Source organism: Lepidochelys kempii, chromosome 12 (assembly GCF_965140265.1).
Source record: "Lepidochelys kempii isolate rLepKem1 chromosome 12, rLepKem1.hap2, whole genome shotgun sequence".
Classification (NCBI taxonomy): Eukaryota; Metazoa; Chordata; order Testudines; family Cheloniidae; genus Lepidochelys; species Lepidochelys kempii.
In genome coordinates this window covers 25555210-25581405 of record NC_133267.1, presented here as the reverse complement: position 1 = coordinate 25581405, position 26196 = coordinate 25555210, and the positions used below count along the sequence as shown (strand labels likewise).

Below are 26196 nucleotides of genomic sequence, written 5' to 3'. Positions count from 1 at the left end.
TTTATTTGCAATAAAATTTTAATATTGAGGAAAATACAGAAAGGTTCAGTTAGTGGTAAACATCACACTAGTGATATTTTATAGAATGGAGCAAACCTGACATCAATTACAATTTCCAACATATATATTGTAGTTGTTCTACAACTGGAAAGTTGCTGAAGTCTGTGACATTCCACTGTAAATATAGGTGTTATTAAAAATTACAAATTGTCCTGTAATTACTTTGACAACCTCTTGAGCAGCAGCACCTATTAAAGGGAAGGGGAAAAAAGAATGACTTTGGTGGGTAATTATATTTAAAAAAAAACGAGAACAACAGTATCTGGTCTAGCTTTCAATATAAAGATGAAATAGTTTGACAGATTGAGTTTAAATGCTTTCCTGAATCATGGCAAAAAGTAATTTTCGTATTTGTTTTTCAATTCAATTTTTTAAAAATGCATATACATATAAGTTTACGTAAATATTTTTACCATGTGAACTGGTGAAAAAGAAACTGATCTTTCTGAATAAATGCAAGAGAAGTGTCTACATCACCATAACTGATATTTTTCCTAATCAATCATTTTTCTAAAACACTTCCTCCCCTCCCATTCAAAAATCCCCTTTCCTTTTAAAAGAGATTATGCAGTCCAGAGTCTGAGTATTGGAAAATTCAGGTGATAGAAAAATTAGCTAGTAATTAGCTTCTCTACAATGTTTCATTTCTTTTTAACCGTTGAACAAGCTCTTACATTTTATTTTATTGCTATAACCTCTTTTAATACCTCTATAAAAATACTGTGTTCACATTTTCTTTGCAATTATAGAACACTTAAGAACCCAGATCTTGTCTTCATACATTTTTCTAAAGTACCATGTATACCCATGGCAATATAATTTTCTTTAACCTTAAAAAAAAAAATCCAAGTTGTGTATATAACATTAACACTTTAACTGGTACTGTAAGACAAGTAAGCAAAAACAGTTAAGATTGCAATAATACTTCTATTATATACATTTTAAAATGATTTACATCTTGGTTATAAAATATTTATTGCAGCCTGAAATAAGGCAATGTTGGTTAGGTACAGATTTACAAAGTTTGCAGAGTTAGCACTGTCTACACTGAAATTAGAACTAAATTAAAATTAGTCATATTGTATTATTGTTTCTGTCAATGATACTTTCACTGGTCATATATACACATTATAAATTTTATTTTAAACTAGAGTAATAAAAGCACAAGTAGTATAACTGGCCTAATAAGGTCATTTTGTAATTTTCCATTATTTCTTTTATTCCAGTCTGATCACTTTCTCAGCCAACTTTTTCCATATAGCATACGACACACTGACTTTAATATGTTGCAGTACTAATGCAGCCTTTGTCTGCAGCCCATAGTTATTCCCTTTTCTCCAAATATACTGAAGAGGAATACCATTAAAATAATAAAATATAGCTCAGTTGACAGTTCTAAATGGATCTGTGAAAATAAAGTGGTATTCTTACCTCCCAAGAATGCAGCGATAGTATGTGGCTCAGCAGCTCCATAGCGACAACTACATAGCAAAAAATAAAATAATCAGTATTTTAGGGCAGTTTAAATAAACTAATGAAAGTGACATCTTATCATACAATACTTACAATTCATGGACATAATCATCCTTCACTGTTACAGACAGCCCATATTCCTGAAGAAAGCTACTGAGGCAAGATTTCAATTTTCCAATATCATCTTCCACTTGGTAGTTATACACACCTAGGACATAAAGTATGAGCCATTTCTCCTCACTGGACTTTAATATGCCAGAGTTTTAACAGGTCCAATAATTTTTTAAATTGTGCTGGGATTACCTTCTTTGTTACTGCAGTCATTAACGTTTTTATTCAAGTAACATACATTCGTATTTAATTATAGCTCTAACAATGTCCATCAAATACCACTGATTATGTTCATTCAGCAGAATAATAAATCATCATGTAATTTAACTATAATTTTTACAAGCAATTAAAACCATCATCATCAATCTGCATTAATTTGTTAATCTTAAGAATCTGGTCACTTTGTAATACTTGCACAATAAATGTACTCTAGTTTAGTTCAAACATTTGCTTAATCATGTTTTATAGTTCATATGTACTACTGTCTCATAAATTAGATTGTTATATTTCCAAGAGTGACTGATATATGTATCTAAAACTATTGTAATAACCTACCTGGGTATCTACCATGCTGTTTATAAAATCTATCCACAGCTCGTAGCATTAAGTATAGCACTATCTCACTGTCTGGATTATCCATGCTGGAAACTGAAAATGATAAAAAAAAAAATACCAACCCCCCCCACAAAATACAGATTTTAAATTGGTTTTAAAATAGACTTGGAGACTGATGGAATGAAAAAAATACTTCACATTTACTTGAGTGTAACACACATTTTTTACAGTTTTGCCACCCCCCCCCGTGGGAGACAACTGAGAGGTTTCCACTTCAAGCTTTGGTAATGGATTGTTTAGATATGTAATTTCAAATGCCAATGATAAGTGACTAATTACACTAAATGTTATGTACCTATATATTTTTATATAATCTCAGTTTGGAGCTGTCCACGTGTTCCTACTTCAACTCCACCAATGTCAACAATTGCTTGCTTGCGATATTTACCTCTAGTCATAATTTGAGTTTCAAAATTACACTTGGCAAAACTTGATTTTTATTTTTTTTTTATAATTGTGATGGATATAGTCTATTTTTAAGCATTTTTAAATATTTTTGTTGATTTAAATATACACAGTTGCAGGAAATTATGGGGGGAGGTCAGACAATTATTTTAATGACAGTAGACATTGAGTCTCAAAAAGTTAAACTTTATAACCATTAGAAACACAAATTGTCAACATCACATCAAAATACATGAAGTACATATCCTTAAGTCAAACTTACTTCAAGAAGATTTTTCTTATCTGTACATTTTGATTTTTAAATCAATGGAACTATTTTTTTTTTGTTCATTTTCATTCATGAAATCAGTGTTTACCAATACAAATCTAATCTTTCCAAGCCTATTTATAATGTATATTTACAGAAGAAAAACTAAGGGCAATAATTATATAATAAATGGAAGTCTCCTTACGATAGGCACAAAAAATGATGTAGGGATAATATATATTGAGCTTTTTAAATGTAAAATTTAAAAAGTTCCTAAATTATTGTACCCAACTTAATATGCACCAGTTCAAGGAAATTTTACTTATGTACTTTGTGAATGTGACAAACAATTCTTTTGGCCAAAATATTATGACCAGACTGAAAAGACACACAGTAAACGACTGCTGTTTTCTAAACAAGTACTGTTTCTCTTTTAGTATTTACCTTGGAATTTGGAGTTATATATGTTTGAAAAGTCTGTAGCAGTTATATGCCTAATTTTTATTTAATGATCCTTTGCCACACAATTTATTCACAAAAAACAACAACAGTCAGTGGCTAAAAAAGAAAATTAATCTTTTGCTCCCAAGGAAGAACCCTTCTAGTTCCTGTTACAAATAACTAAAGTCAGACAGGAGAAAATATAATTTAAAGACTATAACACCTTGATAAGGATGAATATTTTACTTACATGGCTGCTGAAGAGAAAATATCTGCCAGGGAAAACTACCACACACATTAATTCAGTGGCTCATCTTTGAGCTTTTAAAACTAAATTGTCAAAAAAAAATTTTTTTTAAATAATACTTTGAAATATATACAATATGTATTTTCTATTTAAGCATGGTTTTCATGATAAAAGAAAGAAGTTTAAAGAAAAACTATGAATAAATAAAAAAATAGAAAGTCCTTACTAATTTCATCCTTGTTAAAAGTATTTAAACCATACTCTTCAGACAGGGATCTACACCGCACTACTCGAAGAAACGCTGAGTTGCTGCCTAAACAAAGAACACCGAAAAGAAATATTGGAGCACTGATTGCAAGGGTGCAATATTTTCTTCAGGCATTTCAGAATTTACTTACTGTTAAACAATGTAGAGTAAATCTATCACCAACTGATGTCATTTTAGTTTTTATTGTATTTCTTCAGTTGTGCAATGTAATAAAATCTTTTAGATAAGAAATGTTTCTTTAGAGGTTTATGAAGGTAAACAACTTTATTAAAATGTTCTATATTTGTGTACTTCAAAATTCCAGTCATGTTGCCTATTGCACATGATAAGGATTGTCAATACATGTGGTACCAGACTCCAGACAGGATGATGCCCCACCCTCCTCCTCTTTATGGTCATCTGTTGGACCACAGGCATCAGCCCCACATTTTCTTCCTCTAGCCTCCCAAAAGCTGTTCTCTTTCCTAAGTTGCACTAAATAGTGCTGCTTCCTGCAGCTCTGCCTACTTTCTCTAGCAGCAGGCAATCTAGAGAGAGCAGCATTCTAAAAATCAGTGGTTGGGGATGGGCAAGAGTGAACCTGTGGCAGTGGTAAAATGGCAGAAAGGGGAAGAAAAAACTAAGACAAATATGGATGAACATAGGGAAGGGGGAAAAAAACACTGCAAACAAACCAAAAACTCTAAATACATGCCGCAACTACAGCACTTCAAGTACAACAAATACTTATTGTTTCAGATGGCTGCTGTTTTTCTTGGCATATGCCCTAGTATTTAATATACAAGGGTAAAACAAACTTTGCCCAAACGAACAGTAGTTTCATCCAGAATCATCAGTAATTAATTCTATTTATTTTATTTTTGTGGGCATATAACATTCAGGCATCTGCCTATAGCTTTCCATACACCTTATTCTGACAGGCACTAAGCACTTGCAACTTGCATTGAAGTCAGTGGGAGAAACTTGTGTCCATTACTTCTCAGGAAGAGGCACAACATTTATAATACAAAAGAGATTCAAATACTGAGCTAGAGATTAATATAGCTACATTGTGAATAATTTTAAGACTTCCTGAAAATTTGTGTGTGCATAAAACAAGAATGATGTAATGCTAAATCCAAAGATACTTACAAAGCAATTTTAACTCTTTCTGTGAGATTGACTCTGGTGCCTGCAAAGGAACAAGAATATGTTTGTTCCTGCACAAGGCAATGAATGGTTAGATTTACATTTTTAAAATTATACTGAAATGGATGTTAGATCAAAAGTTATCCAAGGAAGACTTCTTATGTGTTCATATGTCCCTTTCACTTAACATTCTAAATAATCACAGGAAAGTACACACAATGCAGAAATACCCACTGTGCGTATAGTGAAATCATATTGGAACTTAACTACCACATTCTCTTGGAGAGTTTTAGTAAAGTCAGCTCTTTACTGTCTCTATTTTGCGCCTTTCCCCATTCTTTACAGATTACATGGAAAATTATTGTCCTTTTGAGATACATTAAATGAGGTTATAACATAACTACCTTGCCTACTGACTGTAACAATTTAGCAGCATGGTTACCCACAGCAGCAGCATCTCTCTTTGCTTTTTCACGGTATCTGTAAAGGGTCAGAAATAGTTTTAATAGTTTAAACTGTAGTTTAAAGCTACAGTTTTATTTTAAGAGCCTGAAATTGAACAACACTTCTATAACCCTTCTTACCCTATCTGTTGTAAACATGAATAAAGTCAGAAGATCAGCTACCTCAGCAGCAGAAGAGCCAATGGTACCAATCACATGACTGTTTTGCTGTAGCTCTAAGCTACTTGTAGAAGCAGCTTCATAACTCAGTGCACTGGAATGTCTTTGCAATTAGTAAGCATTAAAAGGAATATTACTGTGGAAGGTTACAGGGCAAAAAATACTAATTCCTTTCAACAATGAGAGGACCAGCACTAAAGAAAACTTTGAACCAAATGCACTATACAACTACAACTGACCAATTTTTATATTGTATTTTATGATGTTTTAACTGTATTGTATTAATTCTTTGGGCAGCAACCCATGTACCTCAGCAGCAGGGCACACTATGAAGCTCAAAGTGCTACACCTTAAACAACAAGGGAACCTAGGAAGACGCATCATATCTGGCCACAGCACTTTTACTGAAGGAATATCAGGACTCATAAAAACCATCCTCAAACCATATGCCACACAAAGGGCCAGCTTCCTCCAAGACACAACTGACTTCCTCAAGAAACTCAAAAACAACAGCAACCTCTCTCAGAACACCATCATTGCTACCATGGATGTCACCTCCCTATACATCAACATCCCGCACCATGATGGCATTGCTGTCTGCTTCAAACACCTTACAAGATAATGAACAATGCTCGAAAATCCAACCCAAACACATCAAACTGATCCATTTCATCTTCACCCACAACTTTACATGTAACAACAAATACTCTGTCCAAACAATGGGAACAGCTGTGGGTACTAGGATGGCTCCCTAATATACCAACTTTTTCATGGGCCACCTCGAGAAGAATTTCTGAGCAAATACACCATGAAACCAATGATATACCGGAGATATGTTGATATTTTCATCCTCTGGAGAGGCAACCTAAACTCCTTCACAGATTTCCACTACAGCTTCAACCAACAAACTCTTTCTAGAAAACCACTGCCACACCAGCATCAACTTCCTGGACACTAAGATCAGCTTCAACAATGAAGAACTAGAACTGACTATACATAAAAATCCCATTGATCAAGACACGTACTTCCACGGAACCAGCAACCATCCCAGACACACCAAGAAGCCTGTTGTCTAAAGCCAGGCACTCAGATACCACAGAATTTGCTCAAAAGATACATATCTAAACACACTTAAAACTGCCTTCACTAAACAAGGACATCCCACCAAATACCCCTGACGGAACCTGCTTCAATACAGAAAACAAAACCAAAAACCTAAAACAAAAAACGCGCTGACCACACAACCCTAGTTATTACCTGCTATCCCACTCTAGAACACATATGGGATATCAAACAATTGATGATTTTATCAAACCACCCATACTTGACGGGGACCACATCCTGAAAGAAATCTTTCCCAAATGCCTTCTTCTGGCATTCAAACAACGTCCTCCCTCCCTCAAGCTCATAATCAGAAGCAAGTTCCCCTCTGACCAGGACACACCAGCTCAAAGCGACACCAGACCCTGCCAGAATCCATGAAAATCCATTGCTACAATGACCAATACCTCCCCACAACACACCTTTCAAGGTCCATGGGTCACACACGTTCTTATCACATGTGGTATACCTCATCCAGTGCATTAAATACCCCAACAGCTGTGTGGGTGAAACCAGATAATCACTACTCTCTCAAATGAGCTCACAAAGCAAAATGATAAAGGACCCTACAGCCCATGGACAAAACACTTTTCACAAAATGATCATTCCATATCTGGCTTCTCAATCCTCATCCTTAAAGGAAACGTGCACAACACTTTCAAAAAACGAGCCTAAGAACTGAAACTCGTAACTCTGCTGAACACTAAAAACCATGTACTTAATAGAGACACTGGTTTTATGGGTCATTACAACAATTCGTAACACACCCCACTGTCTTCTAATCCTTAATTGCCCACTTCATTTTAAATGGTCTCCAACAGCATGCAAAGAAACCCTTATGCTTAACAATTTGTCATCTTGTATTTAGCTCAGACACACTGGTTACTTTCTCCAAACTGAGGAAGAGCTCTGGAAAGCTCAGAAGGTTGTCTCTTCACCTACAGAAGTTGGTCTAATAAGAGATATTTCCTCAGCTACCTTGTCTCTCTCATATCTTAAATAGTTATTTTCAAAAAAATTTTCTGGAATGAAACGAAACATTATGCTAATATTCCTTTTAAATATACACTGAAGCGTATCAAGGAATTATTCCTAATTTTACAAAATAGGTCTGTAAAACAATATAGACCTTCAAGAATTTAGAGAACTAAAAATGTCTTTCATACCTATGCAAACCCAATAATTCACTTAATACTTTGCTGTAATTTCATTTTTGCAGGATGAGGCAACGGGTTCATTTTTTCTCTCCTTACATGGAAGGACTCTTACTGGGGAACGCTCTCCCTCCCTCCTCCTCCTCCCAAGAGGAAACACTTTTTACAGAACTCTCCACAAATATATTAAAATCCAATCTACATTATATTTGAATGCCGTCTGTGACGGTTTCGGGGACATGTCTGTATTGCATTATTAATTCTGTTTTGTTTTATGAATACCATTTATGATTGCAACTGTTGTTGTAGATTAGTACATCCATTTTGTATCTGAAGCTATGTCCAGAAAGCTGTGGTGGAGCAAACAGTGAACAACATTTTTCCTACTGGATTTGGAGCCTAAAAATTTGCCAAGACTCAGACTACACCGAGGACTCATAAGGGTCATGAAGTTACACTGAGGGGCAACGCGTTCAGGACTGTTTGCAGTTTTCTCAAGAGCTGTAACTAGTGCTGCTTAAAGAGTAAGTGTTTATGGTTAAGAACTTCCTTTGCTAAAATGTATATTTTCTTGTTTTACTGCCATATTGTCTCTGAAAAGGTTACCTAGAAAGCCAGAGCTCCCAGAGCCAGGTGCTCTCCTGGAAAATGTGTCTTAAGCAACTATGGGACTCAGGAGGGCTGAGGCACTGGTTCTGGGATCTAGGCAGCCAGATTGAGCAGTTCTACTGCCCAAAAAGAGTGTCAGACATGAGACGTTTACACCTCAGAGCATGCTTAAGAGACCCAGAGGTAGGAACAGTGATCACTTCCCAGAACTAGGGCGCTAAGAGGCATGTGGGCTTCAGCAGTTGGATCCAATCAGAACAGACTGGTGTCCATCCAGATAGGAGGGTGGGACTAGGTTATAGCACCATCTAGAGTCTAATTATTTTTTTTTAAGTGAGCTCTGAGAATTTGGCCCATCCTGTGAAATCCAAATCAATGCCCTTCATTACTATAATGCTGATTGTCTTTGAAGAAGAAACTCAAGTACTTACACATTTTGCAATTTGATAAATTTACCCGAATCTGCTATCATATCAGGAATAGTGCCCCGAACAGGTAAATTTCCTTGCCCCTCTTTTGCTACAAATTCCTTTACAGCTCGAGCTAAAATCCAAAAGGAAGGTGTCTGCAAGAGTACAAACAGCAGTAATTTATTTTTCTTGTACACAAAAGTATTATCTGTATCAATATTCCTAAACAAACATCTTATCCTCAGTTACTCTTTTTACCTGCTGTGTGAGATTGATGCAACGATCATCATTAAAAATGTCTTCAATACAGCTTGGAATCTGTAAGAAAAAAAATATATATACACACGTGTATTTACCCAAGTTTCTTATTCAAGAATTGTCCCAAAAGTAATTATATGGGCAATTCAATATCTAAATGACATTAGACTTCCTAGGCAAAAGTCATCTTTTCTGAACCTCTACGAAAGAATCTGTCCCACTGGCTACAAGTACTTTGGGAGAAATTACCTCTTTACTATCATATTTAGAAAAGTGTCAATTGCTAAAAGTGTAGGCTTCTAATTAACCCAAACTTTACACACCAAATCTGTCCTTAGCAACACCCTTGCAATTTCAATGAGAACTGGAGAGGATTTAAGATATGAAAACATTTGCCCCTAATGTTAGGAATTACATACATTTAGCAAGGGCATCATTTCAGAAAAATTCTGGGGGCGGGAGGAGGGGGAAAATGTGTCAGTATACAGACTATTTCCAGTCCCAAATAGCAACACAGATTAAAAAAACTGGGCAATTATTGCTTTCCTAATGACTCCATCCAAAGTTGGGGGAAAGGGAGAAATATAACTGCCCACCCTATAGCGAATGATGCTCCTGGCATTTAGTTTTGGTCATGTTAATAGATTCTGGTTATGTCCACACTAATATTATTGGTCAAATAGGAGTTTTGTTCCATCAAACATTCCTTTAGCCCTTCACAAATCAATACAGTATGTTAACTGGGCAGTAGACCAGTTCTGCAGTAACCTGAGGCTTGCTAATAAATACAAGTTGTACGTGTCTTCAAGAAAAGCTTAACACCTCAAATACACAAGATCATGTAACAATGTCTTCCAAAACATAGTTTGTTATAAGAAATCCATAGCACTCTAAGAACTTTCTGTAGATCTGTTGATTTATGTTAAGAACTGGTAATTTCTATGCAAATTAATACTTTAAATTGAATAAGAGTTGTAAAATTTATTTCACACTTAATTCTTTTAGACACTCATGAAAGTACTGCATGTTCACCATAAGTGATACTGTGGCAATGTTTCTGACACTGATTTTAAAGACTGTGTTCTACTATCTGACTTTACTAAGTATTTTTAATGAATTTAACTCCTCAGCAAGGAACACAAGACCTTTAACATTAGTTAAGCAGCAGAGCTTAGAAGAAGGAACATATCTTTCTCTGATACGAACACCCAATTTCCATTAAAAAAAAGAGAGTCATGTGATGATATCCAAAAATAAGCCTTACTCTTCTTAGGACCATTTAAAAAAAAAAATTAGTTAATGCAGTGTTTATGAAAGTGAAAGAAGAATAGCTCCAATCGGCAGTGTGGGGGCAGGTGCTTTGTACGTTTCCCAATTCAACACTGCCGTTGTATTACAGCCCAACTGGAACTACCCTCTTGAGCACATACTGCTACTCCTGCCAAGTTGTTCCAGAATGTCTGTTTCGTTTATAGAGAAAGCGATTAGGAGGAGGTCATCAAACTAACTTTGACTGTAGATTTGCTGGGGAATTTTTGTTCTGAAAAACAATGATACTATCAAAGATACGTGGTCCCCTTAGCTCTTCAAATGCATTATGTTCATCATCTAAAACTTAATAAACTACTTTTACCTTAGTAACATTTAGTGCTGTGTTTACATTTTTTATAGCTTCTTCAAAGTTCTCTTCATCTTCTGGGATCCCATTTTCATTCTTTAAAATTCCTGTTTGAAAAGAAACAAGTAACACAAGCAAAAATACAAACTCCACCTCCCACATTACATTTATGTCCTGGCAGCATATTAGATTTTCTCTGGGAGAATCTGTGACATATCACTGTTCTAGTTCTGTCATTACAAAACATATACATCTCACCACATTAACAGACAAGAATGGCTACCCTCTCCCTCATCCATGTGTACAAATACTTTGATATGGTATTAAAAATACTTTGCACTCATAACACCTTCCATTGTAAGATCTCAAAGTTTATGTTATGAACATTAATGAATTAAATGTCACAATGTACAAGATGTAGGGAAAATGCTATCACCAGTTTTACAGATAGGGAAAATAAGGCACAGATGGAGCATGTAATTTGCTCATGGTTATATAGAAGTTCAAATCAAAGTCTGTAACAGAATCCAGAGGTCCTGAATTTCTGTCCGGTGCTTTAATCCATAGAGATATAGATAAATAAGATCATTCTCTCTCACGTACAACTGTTTCTTTCTCTTATACATATCAAATCTGATGTCTGTAAAGTGAATTGCAGGTTATGAAACACTGAAGCTCTCTCTTTACTTGACACAAAACAAAAATATAGTTGAATAATAAGTAAGAGGAGATAAGGAAATGTTACTGACTGTAAATATTGTTAAAATTTCTACTGTTTCACTTTAATACTTACTCTAGGATGCAGCAAAATTCAATTGGCATAAAATGCTGCACTTCAGTTCTACTAGGAAGCCAATCTTTATTTCAGTGCAAATAAATTATTTATTGAATAACTTACAGTGATGTAAATAGGATTTAGATATCAAGAGAAAAACAAATCCATTTGTTAGTACTAGTAATTAAGTCTGTTTATAACTGGAAAGAACATGGCCCTGTTTCTATAGCAATTTAAAATGATTTATTTACATTTCTTTTAAAAATACTCTACATTTTAATGCTTGTGAAGGGTGCTAGATTGACAGCCCTTAACAGCAAAGTCATCCATCCAAAGACTAATTACAATATAGTCACTAGATATGTAAATTTCTCCTTGCTACCCACTAATGGGTCTCTCCACAGAATCACCACTTCTTGGGCTGAGAAAGTAATTCAACATCCATGCTCATCTTAATCCTTGACCTTTCTGCTGATGCAGTTAAGAAAAGAACTAACTTTGAAACTGATCTGTATGTGTGCATAAGCATCCACATTCATGTGCAAGCATGAGAGATGTGGACACAACAGTTGGAAAATAAAATAGGTACAAACTTATTTCACACTGGCCAATCAGCCAACAGATATTTTTAGGCTGGTTTTATACTAGTGACATAGCCTCTCAATTCCACTAATAAGGAAAATTCAGTCCCCTACTTTAGCAAAATTTTAATGTTAGAAAAAATTAGATATGTTTTCCAAAGTTAGCATTTGTCTTTTCTTTAAAGAACTACAATAGAATGAAGGTCCTTGCCCTTGCTTAGAAAAAGAAACAAAGTATTACCAGCTGGCTTCATAAGCAGACTCAGGATGCTAAGACTCACCTATTCAAGAAATCATGAATCTGCATTGACTTAAGTTCAATTTTAAGCCACAGTGACAAGTTGTGTCTTGTATAATGTCTTTTCATAGTGGCGAAAATGCCCATAACATATATTACCTTGTCTAATCAGCTCTCTGAAGGCTTCCTTTTCTTTGTAATTCCTAGGTATCAGTTCACTTTTCTAAATTGAAAGTATAAATAAAACAGATAAATATATAACAATTCTGTCACATGACTACCTGCTAGATAGTTTGTGTCAAAGTTAATACACATCTATGTGTGTTTCAGTAAGTGATAAAGGAAACATAGGGTAAAAATCAAACCAGGCACTTTTCAGTAGTTACAGGCTTCACTCAGTGCCCAAAAATAAATCTTTGGACACTGTTCAATGAGGTACTTTTATCACCTGTCCAATTCTTTTTTCCTCCCAAGTGATCTAGTTTGGAGTCAGATATACTTTCATTAAAAGCCTACATTAGAAATACTGGATGCTATATGTTTGATTCATAAGACATTATCAACATACCTCATTGTACCATTTTGCTAAATATTTTGCTACAATCACAATCCATGGAGTGTGGCTATGGTCCTGCAATCAACAAACAGAAAAAAAAATATCTGCAAGTAGTTAGAAATAGGTTATTTCTTTAAAGCTAACAGCACTGTATGTTAGATCACCACAGTTTGAAAATCCTGTAATATTGAGGCACAATAGGAGAGTTAAGAACCACACTGCTGATTCAATAAAGTTTCCTAGTTTTTGACAGCAATGCCTGTAACATTATGTAAACAGATTCTGAAATTAAATGAAATTTCAAATAAGTTTGTCAGGGATGGGATGGTATCCCTTAGCCTCTTTGCCAGAAGCTAGGACTGGGCAACAGGGGATGGATCACTTGATGATTACCTGTTCTGTTCATTCCCTCTGAAGCACCTGGCATTGGCCACTGTCAGAAGGCAGGATACTGGGCTAGATGGACCATTGGTCTGACCAACTATGGATATTCTTATGTTTGTCATATCTCAAATAAATCTTAAAAAGGGGGAGCAAATAAATAATAATTTTCTATAAAAGTTATGATGTGCTCAATTTTGAACTTTTACAAATAATCCAGGAAATAATTTGATGGTCAAAAATGCATTATATAGTTTAAAATCTAAGTCTGAGAACTGCAAATTGCACAATTATTGGTAACTGTCCTGCATGTGAATTTAATAATTTTAATTAAGTTTAAGCCCTCTTAGATCGAAAGGTCTAGTATTATCATCATTAGGATAGTGACCACATGTCGCAATTTCGATAGGGCTGGCCTATATTTCTAATCTCCTTTTTCCTGCCCTAACCTACTACAGGAAAGCTAAAGGTCCTTCTTTTTAATATTGAAACTCCCACTGTACTCTCTTTGGAAAGTAAGACCTGCTACTAAACCTGTGACAGGAGCATGAAACTTGTATTTCCACAAGTGAAAGATTTAGGCCACAAGTCACTGTTTAGAATCTTCCTTCCCAATTTACATCTTAAAATGAAGACCAATTCATACCCCTCGGTTCTGTGAGTACTCACATATACTATAAGTATCAAATACAGAAGCAGTTTTTATTCTTGCTGTATTTTTTGCACTAATATAATGAATTTTGAAATCATGCCAGAAGAAAGCATTTTTAAAACTAATTCGCCTATCTTCACACTGATCTCAAATCAGACTCCATATATTCTTGACATAGCAAGTGATTAAAAAAAAATATTTAATGAGCAGAAACATTTAGAGATATGGCTTCTGCACCAAACTGAATGATCCAACACGTATCTGACCAATTTCCAGAGTTCTGGCATGCCTAATGCACCATCAGGGTCAGGGTAGAAACTTCCTGAGTGTAAGTGGCCAGGTACTCATTTACTTGGAAGGACAAAACCTTGTCTCAAGTATTGCTGAAGAACGTGCAAATTAGAGCTCTGTATAAGACCAAAAGCTTGTCTCTTTCACCAACAGTTGGTCCAATAAAAGATATTACCTCACCCATCTTGTCTCTGTACAATGTCAGTCAGTTTCCATTATCTGACTGGAAAAAACATTTTCCATACGGATTATCTATTTGCTTTCCTAACTGCTCAAGCGCTACTCATACAGTAATCCTATCCAAAGTTTTTATTTTTTTTTAATTTGTAGGTTTGGGATTTGCTGTTTGAACTGAGGGTTCCAGACAATCATTGTCAAAAACCCTTTTTTGCTTTCCTCCTTAACTAGGGATGGCCATGCTGCACAGAGATCAAATAGAGGCAGGTGTGAAATGGTGGTTTAAATTTTACCTCTGCACTCTCCTAATCTTGGTGCTGCCCTGTGAAGGTCATTCTATCTGCCCTTAGGCTGCTCTAATTTGTACTGGGTTGCAACGACTACAGGGGTCGAAAGACACAGCCAAGGATTGGCATAGCACAGGACATACCAGCCACATCCTCTTTCCTCCTCCAGCCATAAAGGGAACAAATGATGCAAGAGACTTCATGTTGGCTCTGTACTACCACTTACCATACTTTTATGGCCAGATTACACTAATCCCACCTAACATAAGGAAGAATGTTTCCCAAAAATGTGGCTTCACAATGCGTACTATGTGAAGTGATGTTTACAGTAGCACACAAAGTTTGGTATTTTAACTCACGATTAGCTTTTGTGATAGCCAAATTCACTGAAGGTGTCCACAGTTAAATCCTTTAAAAAAAAATAAAAAATAGGACCCTATGCAGGAGGAGAGACCCATCCACATGGAATTACTTGCAAGAATGGGACCTATTTTGAATGCATTTTAGAGCACAGAATGCAAGTCTCATGCCAACCTTTTTTTCCATATGATCCAAGTCATAAGACTGAATGTGTTCCCTCAGCTCTGGAAATGGGTTGTCCAGTCTCAGATCTTCTAATGCATTGTCTGGATGAGATTCCACAACTGCCAGAGATACACAAGATAGTTTAATTTGAAAGATAAACAGGACAGATTGTTACAAAATTACAGGTTACAAAACATAGCAGCAAATATTCAGTGCTTGGGTATTTACCTATGTGAGTCCCACTAGCATAATTACACATTAATGGAAGTAGTGCCTCATTGTAAATGTATTCCATAATATAATGCAGTATAGCATTAGACAAAAGTCTCCCATTTTGCTGCATCATCAGGTTAATTACTTGTTGCATGCAATTTTCAGTAAGTCATGTCCACAGCTAGAATGATTTTTATAGTGGGAAATTCCAACTGCAAATGCCAAGGATATTAGTTAACACTAAATACTTCACAAGGTAAAAATGAAATAGTTCTTTAAACATATAAATCTACATATAAAACTTCTAGAAAAGAGCTTTCAATTCCACTTTTAAATCTATTTAAGTCCAATTTCTGAAGAAATCTCTTACCTGGATGTTCCTTAATAATAATTCTCATATAGCCAACTAGTCCATAAGTCCTACAGACTAACAGAGGGATGTTAGAATTCCAGAGAATTTCAGCTAAACGTACCAATATACTGAAAATAAAAATAAAATGACTCTTAGAACGTACAAGAGATAATCAAGTGTGCAACAATAATTTAAAAAAAAAAGTTTCCCATGAGAGAGGACTTCGAAGCTAAAAATAGAACATGACCAAAAGGATGCCATAAATGTATATGCAATAAGATCAGAAGAGATATTTTAAATACTACACCAAAAAGACATTATCAGATAATTTATAGCCATAGACTCTTTAATATTGCATTGATTTCTATGGTCCCAAGCTTTTAAAAGGTCAGTTAAAAAACAAAACCAAAAACACGAATGTAGGCAAATAAAACAACAATTGGAAAGAAAGAGATCAGTTGGATCCATAAATTGTAAAGTGGAACTCCTAACAGACAGTCCTGACAAAGCCACATGAAATTCTTCTTACTAATGTGTGGCAATACAATTCCATACACAGTTAGAAAAGAGGGAGTTGGATGGTGATAAACAGACCTCCACAAAGACCTGAAGATATCGCAGATCCCATTACATGTGAGGCCTCAAATTAGATGACTAAGCTGACATAGCTATGGTGGATTAGGAAGATCTCCCTCACTAGAAAGAAGAACTCAACATTTAAATGAATTTGGAGACCGTGCCTTACAATGAGTCAGTACAAAAACTTTAAAAATTTGTGTATTAACACACAAAGGGTATAATGAAAATCACCACCATAAAGCTTTCCTGTCTATAAATGTTGCATATGACAGCAAAAAGCGATGTTGCTTCACATAAATTATATCTTCCCACAATAAAGCTGCAAACAAAACTGTAATTGTAAGAAGACTGAAAAATATGAACAGGACTCTACCTTTCTGGTAACTGGGTTGCAATGACTAAATTAAACCGACAGAAAAATGAAGGATCATTGTCTAGAAGTTTGTCTGGACTCTAAATAAAAGTACAAAAAAATTCACATACATTGGAACATAAATTTTGCTTTATCTTAGAAAGACATAAGCATATCAAAAGTTCAAGTGAACATGTGTGTTCAACACTGGACTTGGATTCAAAATGCTAGATGTGGCTTCTGAATCTTTATCATCATTAACTACAAACGTTATTTAAGTATATACTTAAATGAACTTGACCCACATAATTTGAGATCTTATTTCCAGATCTGTATTATCATAAAATTCTCACATTGCAATTACAGAAAAATTTGTAACTAATGATTTTATTTTGTCATACTTTGCCATGCACTTAAACACCAGAACATAGCAAGGAATTCAAGGATACAAACCTCCTCCACAAAATTTCCTGAAACATCATTATTTAATTCTTGTAAGAGCTCTGTGGCACTTTGGGCTCGGTTCTGTTTTAAAACAATTAAAAATATACCTGTTTAAACATATCTGTAATTTACATTTATGTTTTACATACCTTACCAATAGCATACATGCTATATTACAAATAAGTACATTATGGAATATTGATATAGTTCAACTATTTCAAAATTCACGTTCACCTTAAAATCACTATGTAATAGCAAGGATTTTGTTTGAGCCAGACTTTCCTTTAAAAAAAATAACAGTCTAAAAATGGAAAAATGTAATAACTGGCTTATATCTAATTTTAAAAATCACTGTATTGGAAGCACCATAAGCTCCTGATGCAGCTTTCTTAAGCACTGTTAAGTTAAAAGCTAAGCAAGCTCTAATGAAACTCCGAGCAGCGACAGCAAGAAGATATTGAAGTGAGAAAGAGCTATTGAAGATACTTACAATGTAAGAAGGAAACAGCAGAAGAGGAGGCCAAAGGATGGGGCGAGGGGAGGGAAGGGTGACACAAGGGAAGATAAGCAACAGCACCTGCTAGCAGAATGGTGAGGACAATCCCTTAATAAGACCCATTCTTTAGTCTTAACCATTCTTATAACCGCTATAGTTCACCAATATTCAAGATTGGAGCTTATCTCACTTACCGTATATGTTAATTAACTTTAGGTAGATGGCACAAACCCAACTAAAGCTAGAAAATGCAAGTCAATGTTCTTTTAGATAATGTAGGTCCCCTCACCATTTTAAATCTTTTTTGTAAATAATGGTTTTACAAAATCTTTTCTACTGATAGACTAGAAACAATAGTGATGAACAGAGACAGAATACAACTGAAGGGTTTTTTTAAGTTAACAAAACTGCCCCCTACTCCCTCTCCACTCAGAATCTTATTGATTTCTCAAAGTTAAAAAAAGAAGAAAAAAAAAAAGAGGTAAGACCCCGTATGACCGTCTCCATCCCTCTCCTCGCTCTAGTGCACACTCTCCTCCTCCACTCTCACTGACATTGAAACATCTTCCCTATTCTCCAGCTCTTCCCTGTGCCCCAGTGACCCATTCCATCTCCTAACCTTCCTAGTCCCCTCAACCTCTCATTTTCAAGAGGTTTATTCCCCTCCCAATTCAGCCTCGGTCTTCCTCACCTTAAAAATTCACCATAGGCCCTGAATCCCCTTCAGATTATCATACACATTCTCTTCTCCCATCTCAAACAATTGTCTACAACCATCATCTTGAGTTTCTTTCCTTAAGTTCCATTCCACACCCTATTCAGTCTGGCTTCCGCCCTCATTATTCCACTGAAACTTCTCTAACCAAGGTTTCTAATATCTTGCTAGGCATAACACGGGCCTAGTGCTCCTTTCCCATAGACATCCTGAGTCCCTCTGACACAGTCAACCATATCCTACTCTTGGAATCTTATCCTCTCCTGGTTATCTTACTACCTCTTATTGTTCTTTCAGTGGGCCATCATTTCCCGCACCCTGCCCACTCACAAGCAGCAAGTTATATGGACCTGTGGTGCCCGTGCTCCACCAATATTCAGGAACGTACGCCTGGCTCCACCAATGTTTGGGCTTATATTTTCAGAGCCGTCCCATCCATAGGATGGGCCAGGGCAACCACCCCAGGCCCCACGCTTCAGGGATCCAGGACGGCCTGGGGAGTTAGCGGGGGCCCTCATGCTAGCAGCAGCGAGCGACCCAGACCCAGCCCGCCCTGCCTATTCCCACCCCTGCTCCGCCCTGCCCCCAACTCCACCGCTTCCCTCAAGCCCCCGCTCCCTCCCTGCATCTTTCCAGCTTCCGCCCCCTCCCCCTGCCCTGGACCCTGCATCCCCCGAAGCGCGGAATGGGATGGCTCTGCTTGGACCCATTCTGAGCACCACCAAAAATTATACAAACCTGGTGTATAAAAAAAACTACTTCAGGTTTTGGTGCAGGTCTCCCAGGGCTTTATCCTTGCCTCCCTTCTGTACTGGATATCATCTTTTTTTTTTAAACTGATGACAAATCTACCTGCCCACCCTGGACTTGTCTTTCTCCATCAAGTTTAAGTCACAGCCAGGCTTTTCAACATCTCCTTGTGGGCATCCAGCCACCCATTTACACTCAACATGGCCAAAACTGGGCTTTTGTTCCCACACATCTCCTGAAGCTCTGTTCTCCTCACTCACTACTATAGAAGAAAGGAATTTTTTATCTGTGTATGTCTAACTTTCATTTTATACACGAATCACTCTCTCAATATACTTACAAACCGTATTTAATATTGCTTTACCTGGCCAATATTGCTTCTTTGTAGAAAGAAACTGAGAAAAGAGAGACAGTAGAAAGCGACATTAATAATATCTTTCACAAAACTAAAGCTTTTAAGCTTCCTTCCAGTGAAGAACGTATTATATAGCTTCATGCAGAACAAAAGAAGTCCTTTAATATCTATTTCCTTCGATTATTAATTTTATCACATCTTTCACATGATTTCTTTGAAAACAGTCTTTTTGAATCTTGTAAAGTCAGATTTTTAAAGAAGCGTTATCCCAGTCCCGAAAGCCCCATAATCTGCAAACTCTGTAGCACATGCAGAATTTCACTCTTCCCAGTAAGGAACTCATTGCAGGTGAATATTCATCCTGCTAAATAATTAAGGCCACTATTCTCCTAAATTTTCCATGCAGAGGGACCCCTACGCTCACAGAGCCCTTCTAAAAATCAACAGAGCTTCATGTGGGCGCAACAGTCTGCCTGCACCTTACAGGACCAGGGCCTAAATTATTACCATTAAATATCTACACAGAGTCCACAGAAGTTGCATTTTTATGTAAATTTACATATATTGTTTTATTTATGTAAGGGTTTCTAGTCTTTCCCTAACTGCATGCATTTTTCAGGAGTTATGGAAGCATCTGAAGGAACAGCACGCTTCTTCCTTCTCCAGACCTGAAGAACTCTGTGTAGCTTCAAATCTTCTACCTTCCGCCAACAGAAGCTGGTCTAATAAAAGATATTACCTTACCTACCTTGTCTTTCTAAATAAAAGTAATAAGTTTGATGACAAAACAGTTTAAAAGCCATGAAACTATATTTAGATATATAACAAAGTTAGGGGAAACTTAAGTCACAGTAGGAGACTAAGATATTCACTACACTTCCTTGTATTTTTTTAAGAATATGCTCTTTCCAACTAATGCACTTAAAAATAAGGCAATTAATAAGAAACTCCCAATTAATAGGAAGTACATTTCACAACTACTCAAAAATCTACCCCGAAAACAAAACAACCAGTTTGTTTTGAGCATAACTCCTACAGTTATAGAAAGTTAACCATTATTTTTAAACAGCACTTAGTAAAACTACTGAAACCTTATCACTGCTTTATCATTAGTAGAAAACTAATGGTAAACCTACTTATTTCCGACATCTTCTCCAGTGACTTGATTCCCATCAACAATTGTAAATGAGCCAATACCTTGAAAATAATACAGTAAGAAATATGCACTCTTAATTATTCAAACTGAAATTCTTACTAAAATTTACAATTGAAATTTATTTACCTGGTAGTACTAAATTTTTGAGGATTTCAGTTCCTGTGGCTGTTGCATTTATCATACAAACATGAGCAGCTTCTAAAGCTTCTTGTCCATGATCTCCCCACAACCTACAAAACAAGGAACACAGAAGCATTCACAGGAAAAAGTAACTTGTGGTAGCAAATACAGTCTGAATGGCAGTGGGAATCTGATGTCACAGTCCATGTGGTTTAGCATACCATTTCCCTGTACACTATTAAGTAGTATATATCAAAACATGATTTACACTGGGAGTTTTGTCACCGACTTCAGCAAGGCCAGGATTTTGCCCTTAGTCCCTTCAGATCTGGGGGAAAAAATGACTATGGAGAAGACAGGACAAAAGATTCCAAACCGTCAAGCAACAGTTAAACCATTCATATTGTTCTGTAAGACTTAAAAATAAATTCATGAACTACTGCAAGTGCTTTCAGACAGTGGTTCGCAGACATGCTCCTCTCTCACTGCTGAAGATTTTTGTCTTCAAGATGCAACACAGTCTGTATGGTGACCCAGTACAGATTTTTTTAAGCGGTTTCCAAAGAATTATTTGACCAAACACCTAATTAGCTTTTTGACCCAGAGCAGGTGTAATTCTAGCCTTTATGGTTGCAGAGATAATTTCCAAACATGAACCAAAAATGAATCCATACTGTTTTCCTGTAGACTTACTCTGAATAACAGCAGAGGTGCTAGAGCTGTAAGAAAGATATGGAGCAGTCTCATTAATTTTCACTGCTGTTACTGGAAACTAGGGAGCAATGACTTTCTCAAGAATCAAGTCATTTTCACCCCAGTACAAGTTTATTAAACTCTGAAGATAAGCAGACACTTGAGCTATTGACTGGAGAGTCAGACTCAAAAATGAAACTAGGGGAGGAGTAAAGTAGATTAGTTTTTTTAAGTGATGTGACAGGTAAATACGCCCTTCCCAATTTGCAGCCTTAACAGTGTTTTTTTGAACAAAAGCTTTTGGAATATTGACAACTACTGAATTCCCACACACTTTATAATACCGATTTAACGGCTGACATAAAATGGATTTTTAAAAGAATCCAGTTATAAAAGCATGACATATGGACATCCTCTCCAAGAATTCACTAATGAGCACTTTTTGGATTATAGAAATAAACGAGGCAGTATTGACACTTATCATAGAATATTACGGTTAGAAGAGACCTCAGGAGGTTATCTAGTCCAATCCCCTGCTCAAAGCAGGACCAACACCAACTACATCATCCCAGCCAAGGCTTTGTCAAGCCAGCCCTTAAAAACCTCTAAGGATGGAGATTCCACCACCTCCCTAGGTAACCCATTCCAGTGCTTCATCACCTCCTAGTGAAATAGTGTTTCCTAATAGCCAACCTAGACCGCCCCCACTGCATCTTGAGACCATTGTTTTTTGTTCTATCATCTGCCATCACTGAAAACAGCCGAGCTCCATCCTCTTTGGAACCCCCCCTTCAGGTAGTTGAGGCTGCTATCAAATCCCCCCTCACTCTTCTCTTCTGCAGACTAAATAACCCTAATTTCCTCAGCCTCTCATAGTAAATCATGTGCCCCGGCCCCCTAATCATTTTCATTGCCTTCCGCTGGACTCTCTCCAATTTGTCCACATCCCCTGTGTGTGTGGGGGGGGGGGGGGGGAGCCAAAACTGGATGCAATACTCCAGGTGTGGCCTCACCAGTGCCAAATAGAGGGGAATAATCATTTCCCTCGATCTGCTGGCAATACTCCTACTAATACAGCCCAATATACTGTTGGCCTTCTTGGCAACAAGGGCACACTGCTGACTCTTATCCAGCTTCTTGTCCAGTGTAATCCCCAGCTCCTTTTCTGCAGAACTGCTGCTTAGCCAGTCGGTCCCCAGCCTGTAGCAGTGCATGGGATTCTTCCATCTTAAGTTCAGGACTCTGTACTTGTCCTTGTTGAACCTCATCAGATTTCTTTTAGCCCAATCCTCCAATTTCTCTAGGTCACTCTGGACCCTATCCCTACCCTCCAGGGCATCTACCTGTCCCCCCAGTTTAGTGTCATCTGCAAACTTGCTGACAGTGCAATTAATCCCAGCATCCAGATCATTATGATCAGAGCAGATGGAAAACTGCCTCCTCTATGCCCCCAATTAGAAAATGTTGAGTTTCCAACAAAACCATTGAGTACCAAGACATTTCAGTCGTCAAGGGCTTGTTTTGCGCAACAAAATCGTTTTTCACAAACATTAACATCCTCAAACCCTCAATTTTCCCCGAGGCCGGTGTGCGCGTGTGGCCAGCCCCCTCTTCAGTAACACCCGCCCCGCCACAGGCGGCGGTGAGCCGAGCTGCCCACCCACCACGCCCCCGCCCCCGCCCCGGGGAGCGCTTCGGACCGGAGCGGTCCGGGACACCGGGAAGCCGCCTGGGGCCAGACCCCGCAGACCCCAGGCAGTGCGGGGCAGACCCCGCGGGGACGGTCACTAGCCAAGTCGTGAGGCGCACCTTGGCGCGGGGAAGGCAGCGCGCAGGGCCCCACAGCCTGGTACCGCCGGCCCGGCAGGCGGCTGAGCCGGTTGCCCGGCAGTCTGCCGGGCGGCCCCCCAGGAGAGGGGGGAGGAGCGCTGCGCCCCCCAGTGGTCCAGGCTGTAGCCCCACCCGGCCTTGGGCCGGCCCAGCGACCTGAGAGCCGGCCCGAGGCAGCCCCCGCTACCTGAGCTGCCGGTCGTATTTCTGCTCCTTCATGCTGAGTCCGCCCTGCTGCGCCATGGCGCCGGGCCCTGCCGGTAAAGCACCCGGGGTGCGCGCTGCCCTCTCCTGGACACCGTCCGGATCGGCCGCTCTGCTGTCACTGAGCATGCGCGATCGATCTGGACATGCTCAATGGCGCCTGCTGAAGGCACGGTTCTCCCTTTGCCCTTCTCTTTGCCATCAGGATGCAGAGGATGGATGGGCGGGGTCTGGGCAGAGGGCAACACGTGAGTCCACAGGACGATAAACCCTGTGGGGCTGGAGGAAGGAGGGAGCAGACAGACACAATTAAGGGGAAAGTGCGGGAGGTAGGGTAGGGGGAGGAGAAGCCCTGCTAGGCAAGTAGCTGGGGTAACGCCAGGATAGGGAGGGTCTGAGGGGATAAAAAATAACAAATGGAAGGGCACAATCTACAGTGTTTGGGCTGTACATATGTTACCTAAGGTATTAGGGTATGGGTGAACCCTTTATTTTGCGTGTTTGTTTCCGTGTTACAAAGTATTGAAAGCTGTGGATGGGTCTTGAAAATCACTAAAACATGTCTTATGTAATTTATGAACAGTTCCTTTGCAAAATTAAGGTGTGGGTGACACAGGGCTTTTCCTCCCCAGTAGATGATCACTTTCAGTCCTACATCCCTTTCAGGTGTTAAAGGGGACAGTGTAGCCCAGTGTCTACATAAGGCAGCTTTTCTCCATCTTAAATAATGTACTCAGCAGCTTTCCTTCCTCCCCCTCCCCTGAATTGTTTCATAATGATCATACAGGTTTTTCGTGCTTAAAATAACTCCTTGTCAATTTACTAAGGTATAACCTGTCTGCATATAACCTCACAGCAGTTCACACATTTGTCTGCTGGTCATATGACTTTCCTTTTGGCGAGAGAGGCAAAATAACAGAATTATAGTTTATAAGCTTATAACTTATAAATGTCTATATATTTAAAAGAACATAAATTGTTGGGCAAAAGTCAACATGGTTTCTGTAAAGGGAGATCATGTCCCACTAACCTATTAGAATTCTTTGAAAAGGTCAACAAACATGTGGACAAGGGGGATCCAGTGGACATAGTGTACTTAGATTTCCAGAAAGCCTTTCACTAGGTCCCTCACCAAAGGCTCTTATGTAAATTAAATTGTCATGGGATAAGAGGGAAGATCCTTTCATGGACTAAGAACTGGTTAAAAGACAGGGAACAAAGGGTAGGAATAAATGGTAATTTTTCAGAATGGAGAGGGATAACTGGTGGTGTTCCCCAAAGGTCAGTCCTAGGAGATCTGAAGAAAGGGGTAAACAGTGAGGTGGCAAAGTTTGCAGATGATACTAACCTGCTCAAGATAGTTAAGACCAAAGCAGACTGTGAAGAACTTCAAAAAGATCTCACAAAACTAAGTGATTGGGCAACAAAATGGCAAATGAAATTTAATATGGATAAATGTAAAGTAATGCACATTGGAAAAAATAACCCCAACTATACATACAATATGATGGGGGCTAATTTAGCTACAACTAATCAGGAGTAAGATCTCGGGAGTCATCGTGGATAGTTCTCTGAAGATGTCCATGCAGTGTGCAGCGGCAGTCGAAAAAGCAAATGGGATGTTAGGAATCATTAAAAAAGGGATAGAGAATAAGACAGAGAATAACTTATTGCCCTTATATAAATCCATGGTACGCCCACATCTTTAATACTGCGTTCAGATGTGGTCCCCTCATCTCAAAAAAGATATACTGGCATTAGAAAAGGTTCAGAAAAGGGAAACTAAAATGATTAGGGGTTTGGAATGGGTCTCATATGAGGAGAGATTAAAGAGGCTAGAACTTTTCATCTTGGAAAGGAGGAGACTAAGGGGGGATATGACAGAGGTATATGAAATCTTGAGTGGTGTGGAAAAAGTGAATAAGGAAAAGTTATTTACTTGTTCCCATAATATAAGAACTAGGGGCCATCAAATGAAATTAATGGGCAGCAGGTTTAAAACAAGTAAAAGGAAGTTCTTCATTCAGTGCACAGTCAACCTGTGGAACTCCTTGCCTGAGGAGGTTGTGAAGGCTAGGACTATAACAGGGTTTAAAAGAGAACTGGATAAATTCATGGAGGTTAAATCCATTAATGGCTATTAGCCAGGATTGGTAAGGAATGGTGTCCCTAGCCTCTGTTTGTCAGAGGGTGGAGATGGATGGCAGGAGAGAGATCACTTGATCATTACCTGTTAGGTTCACTCCCTCTGGGGCACCTGGCATTGACCACTGTCAGTAGACAGGATGCTGGGCTGGATGGACCTTTGGTCTGATGCAGTATGGCCATTCTTATGTTCTTATTTATCTTTTATAGATAATATTAATGGATTCAAAGGTAAAATTAATAATTGAGTCTCTGACTACTAAGGAAATACATAGCAGAAGCTTCCTGAGGAATTGCGGGCAATTTATTTAATACTTATTTTTATACTTTACATGAAGTTTAGTGTGAAATTTTTGATAAATTGGATTTAACAAAACTGTAAGAGAATATGCTCCTGATGCAAAAAAACTCCCAAAATAAATAAAAACAGCACAAGCATGTTAATCTTCAGTGATAGCTTCACAAGGACTACTCAGTTTCTAAGAATTGACTCTGATTAAACGCTTTGCTGAACCTAGGCCTATGACAGTAGCATGTAGTATGACTACAAACGTGTGACAC

General features: G+C 37.8%; 1 protein-coding gene across 4 annotated transcripts; it reads right to left on the bottom strand.

The window, feature by feature from the left end:
* NAE1 (NEDD8 activating enzyme E1 subunit 1) lies at positions 1-23618 on the bottom strand. Of its 4 annotated transcripts, none has more exons than XM_073307942.1 (20): positions 23474-23618; positions 20770-20873; positions 20624-20684; positions 19497-19527; positions 17181-17252; positions 16749-16828; positions 15815-15924; positions 15241-15350; positions 12931-12993; positions 12522-12585; positions 10784-10875; positions 9151-9210; positions 8914-9047; positions 5400-5475; positions 4999-5038; positions 3826-3912; positions 2200-2292; positions 1627-1741; positions 1492-1541; positions 1-248 (listed from the first exon to the last, which is right to left on the bottom strand). In XM_073307942.1, the coding sequence occupies exons 1-20, from the start codon at positions 23527-23529 to the stop codon at positions 139-141; spliced, it is 1608 nt and encodes a 535-aa protein (XP_073164043.1). In that variant the 5' UTR covers positions 23530-23618; the 3' UTR covers positions 1-138. The 4 variants fall into 4 exon arrangements, with proteins under 4 accessions (XP_073164043.1, XP_073164047.1, XP_073164048.1 ...); XM_073307946.1 differs by lacking the exon at positions 23474-23618 and adding an exon at positions 23266-23339; XM_073307947.1 differs by lacking the exon at positions 23474-23618 and adding an exon at positions 21386-23099.
* Between the last annotated feature and the right edge of the window lie 2578 nt (positions 23619-26196).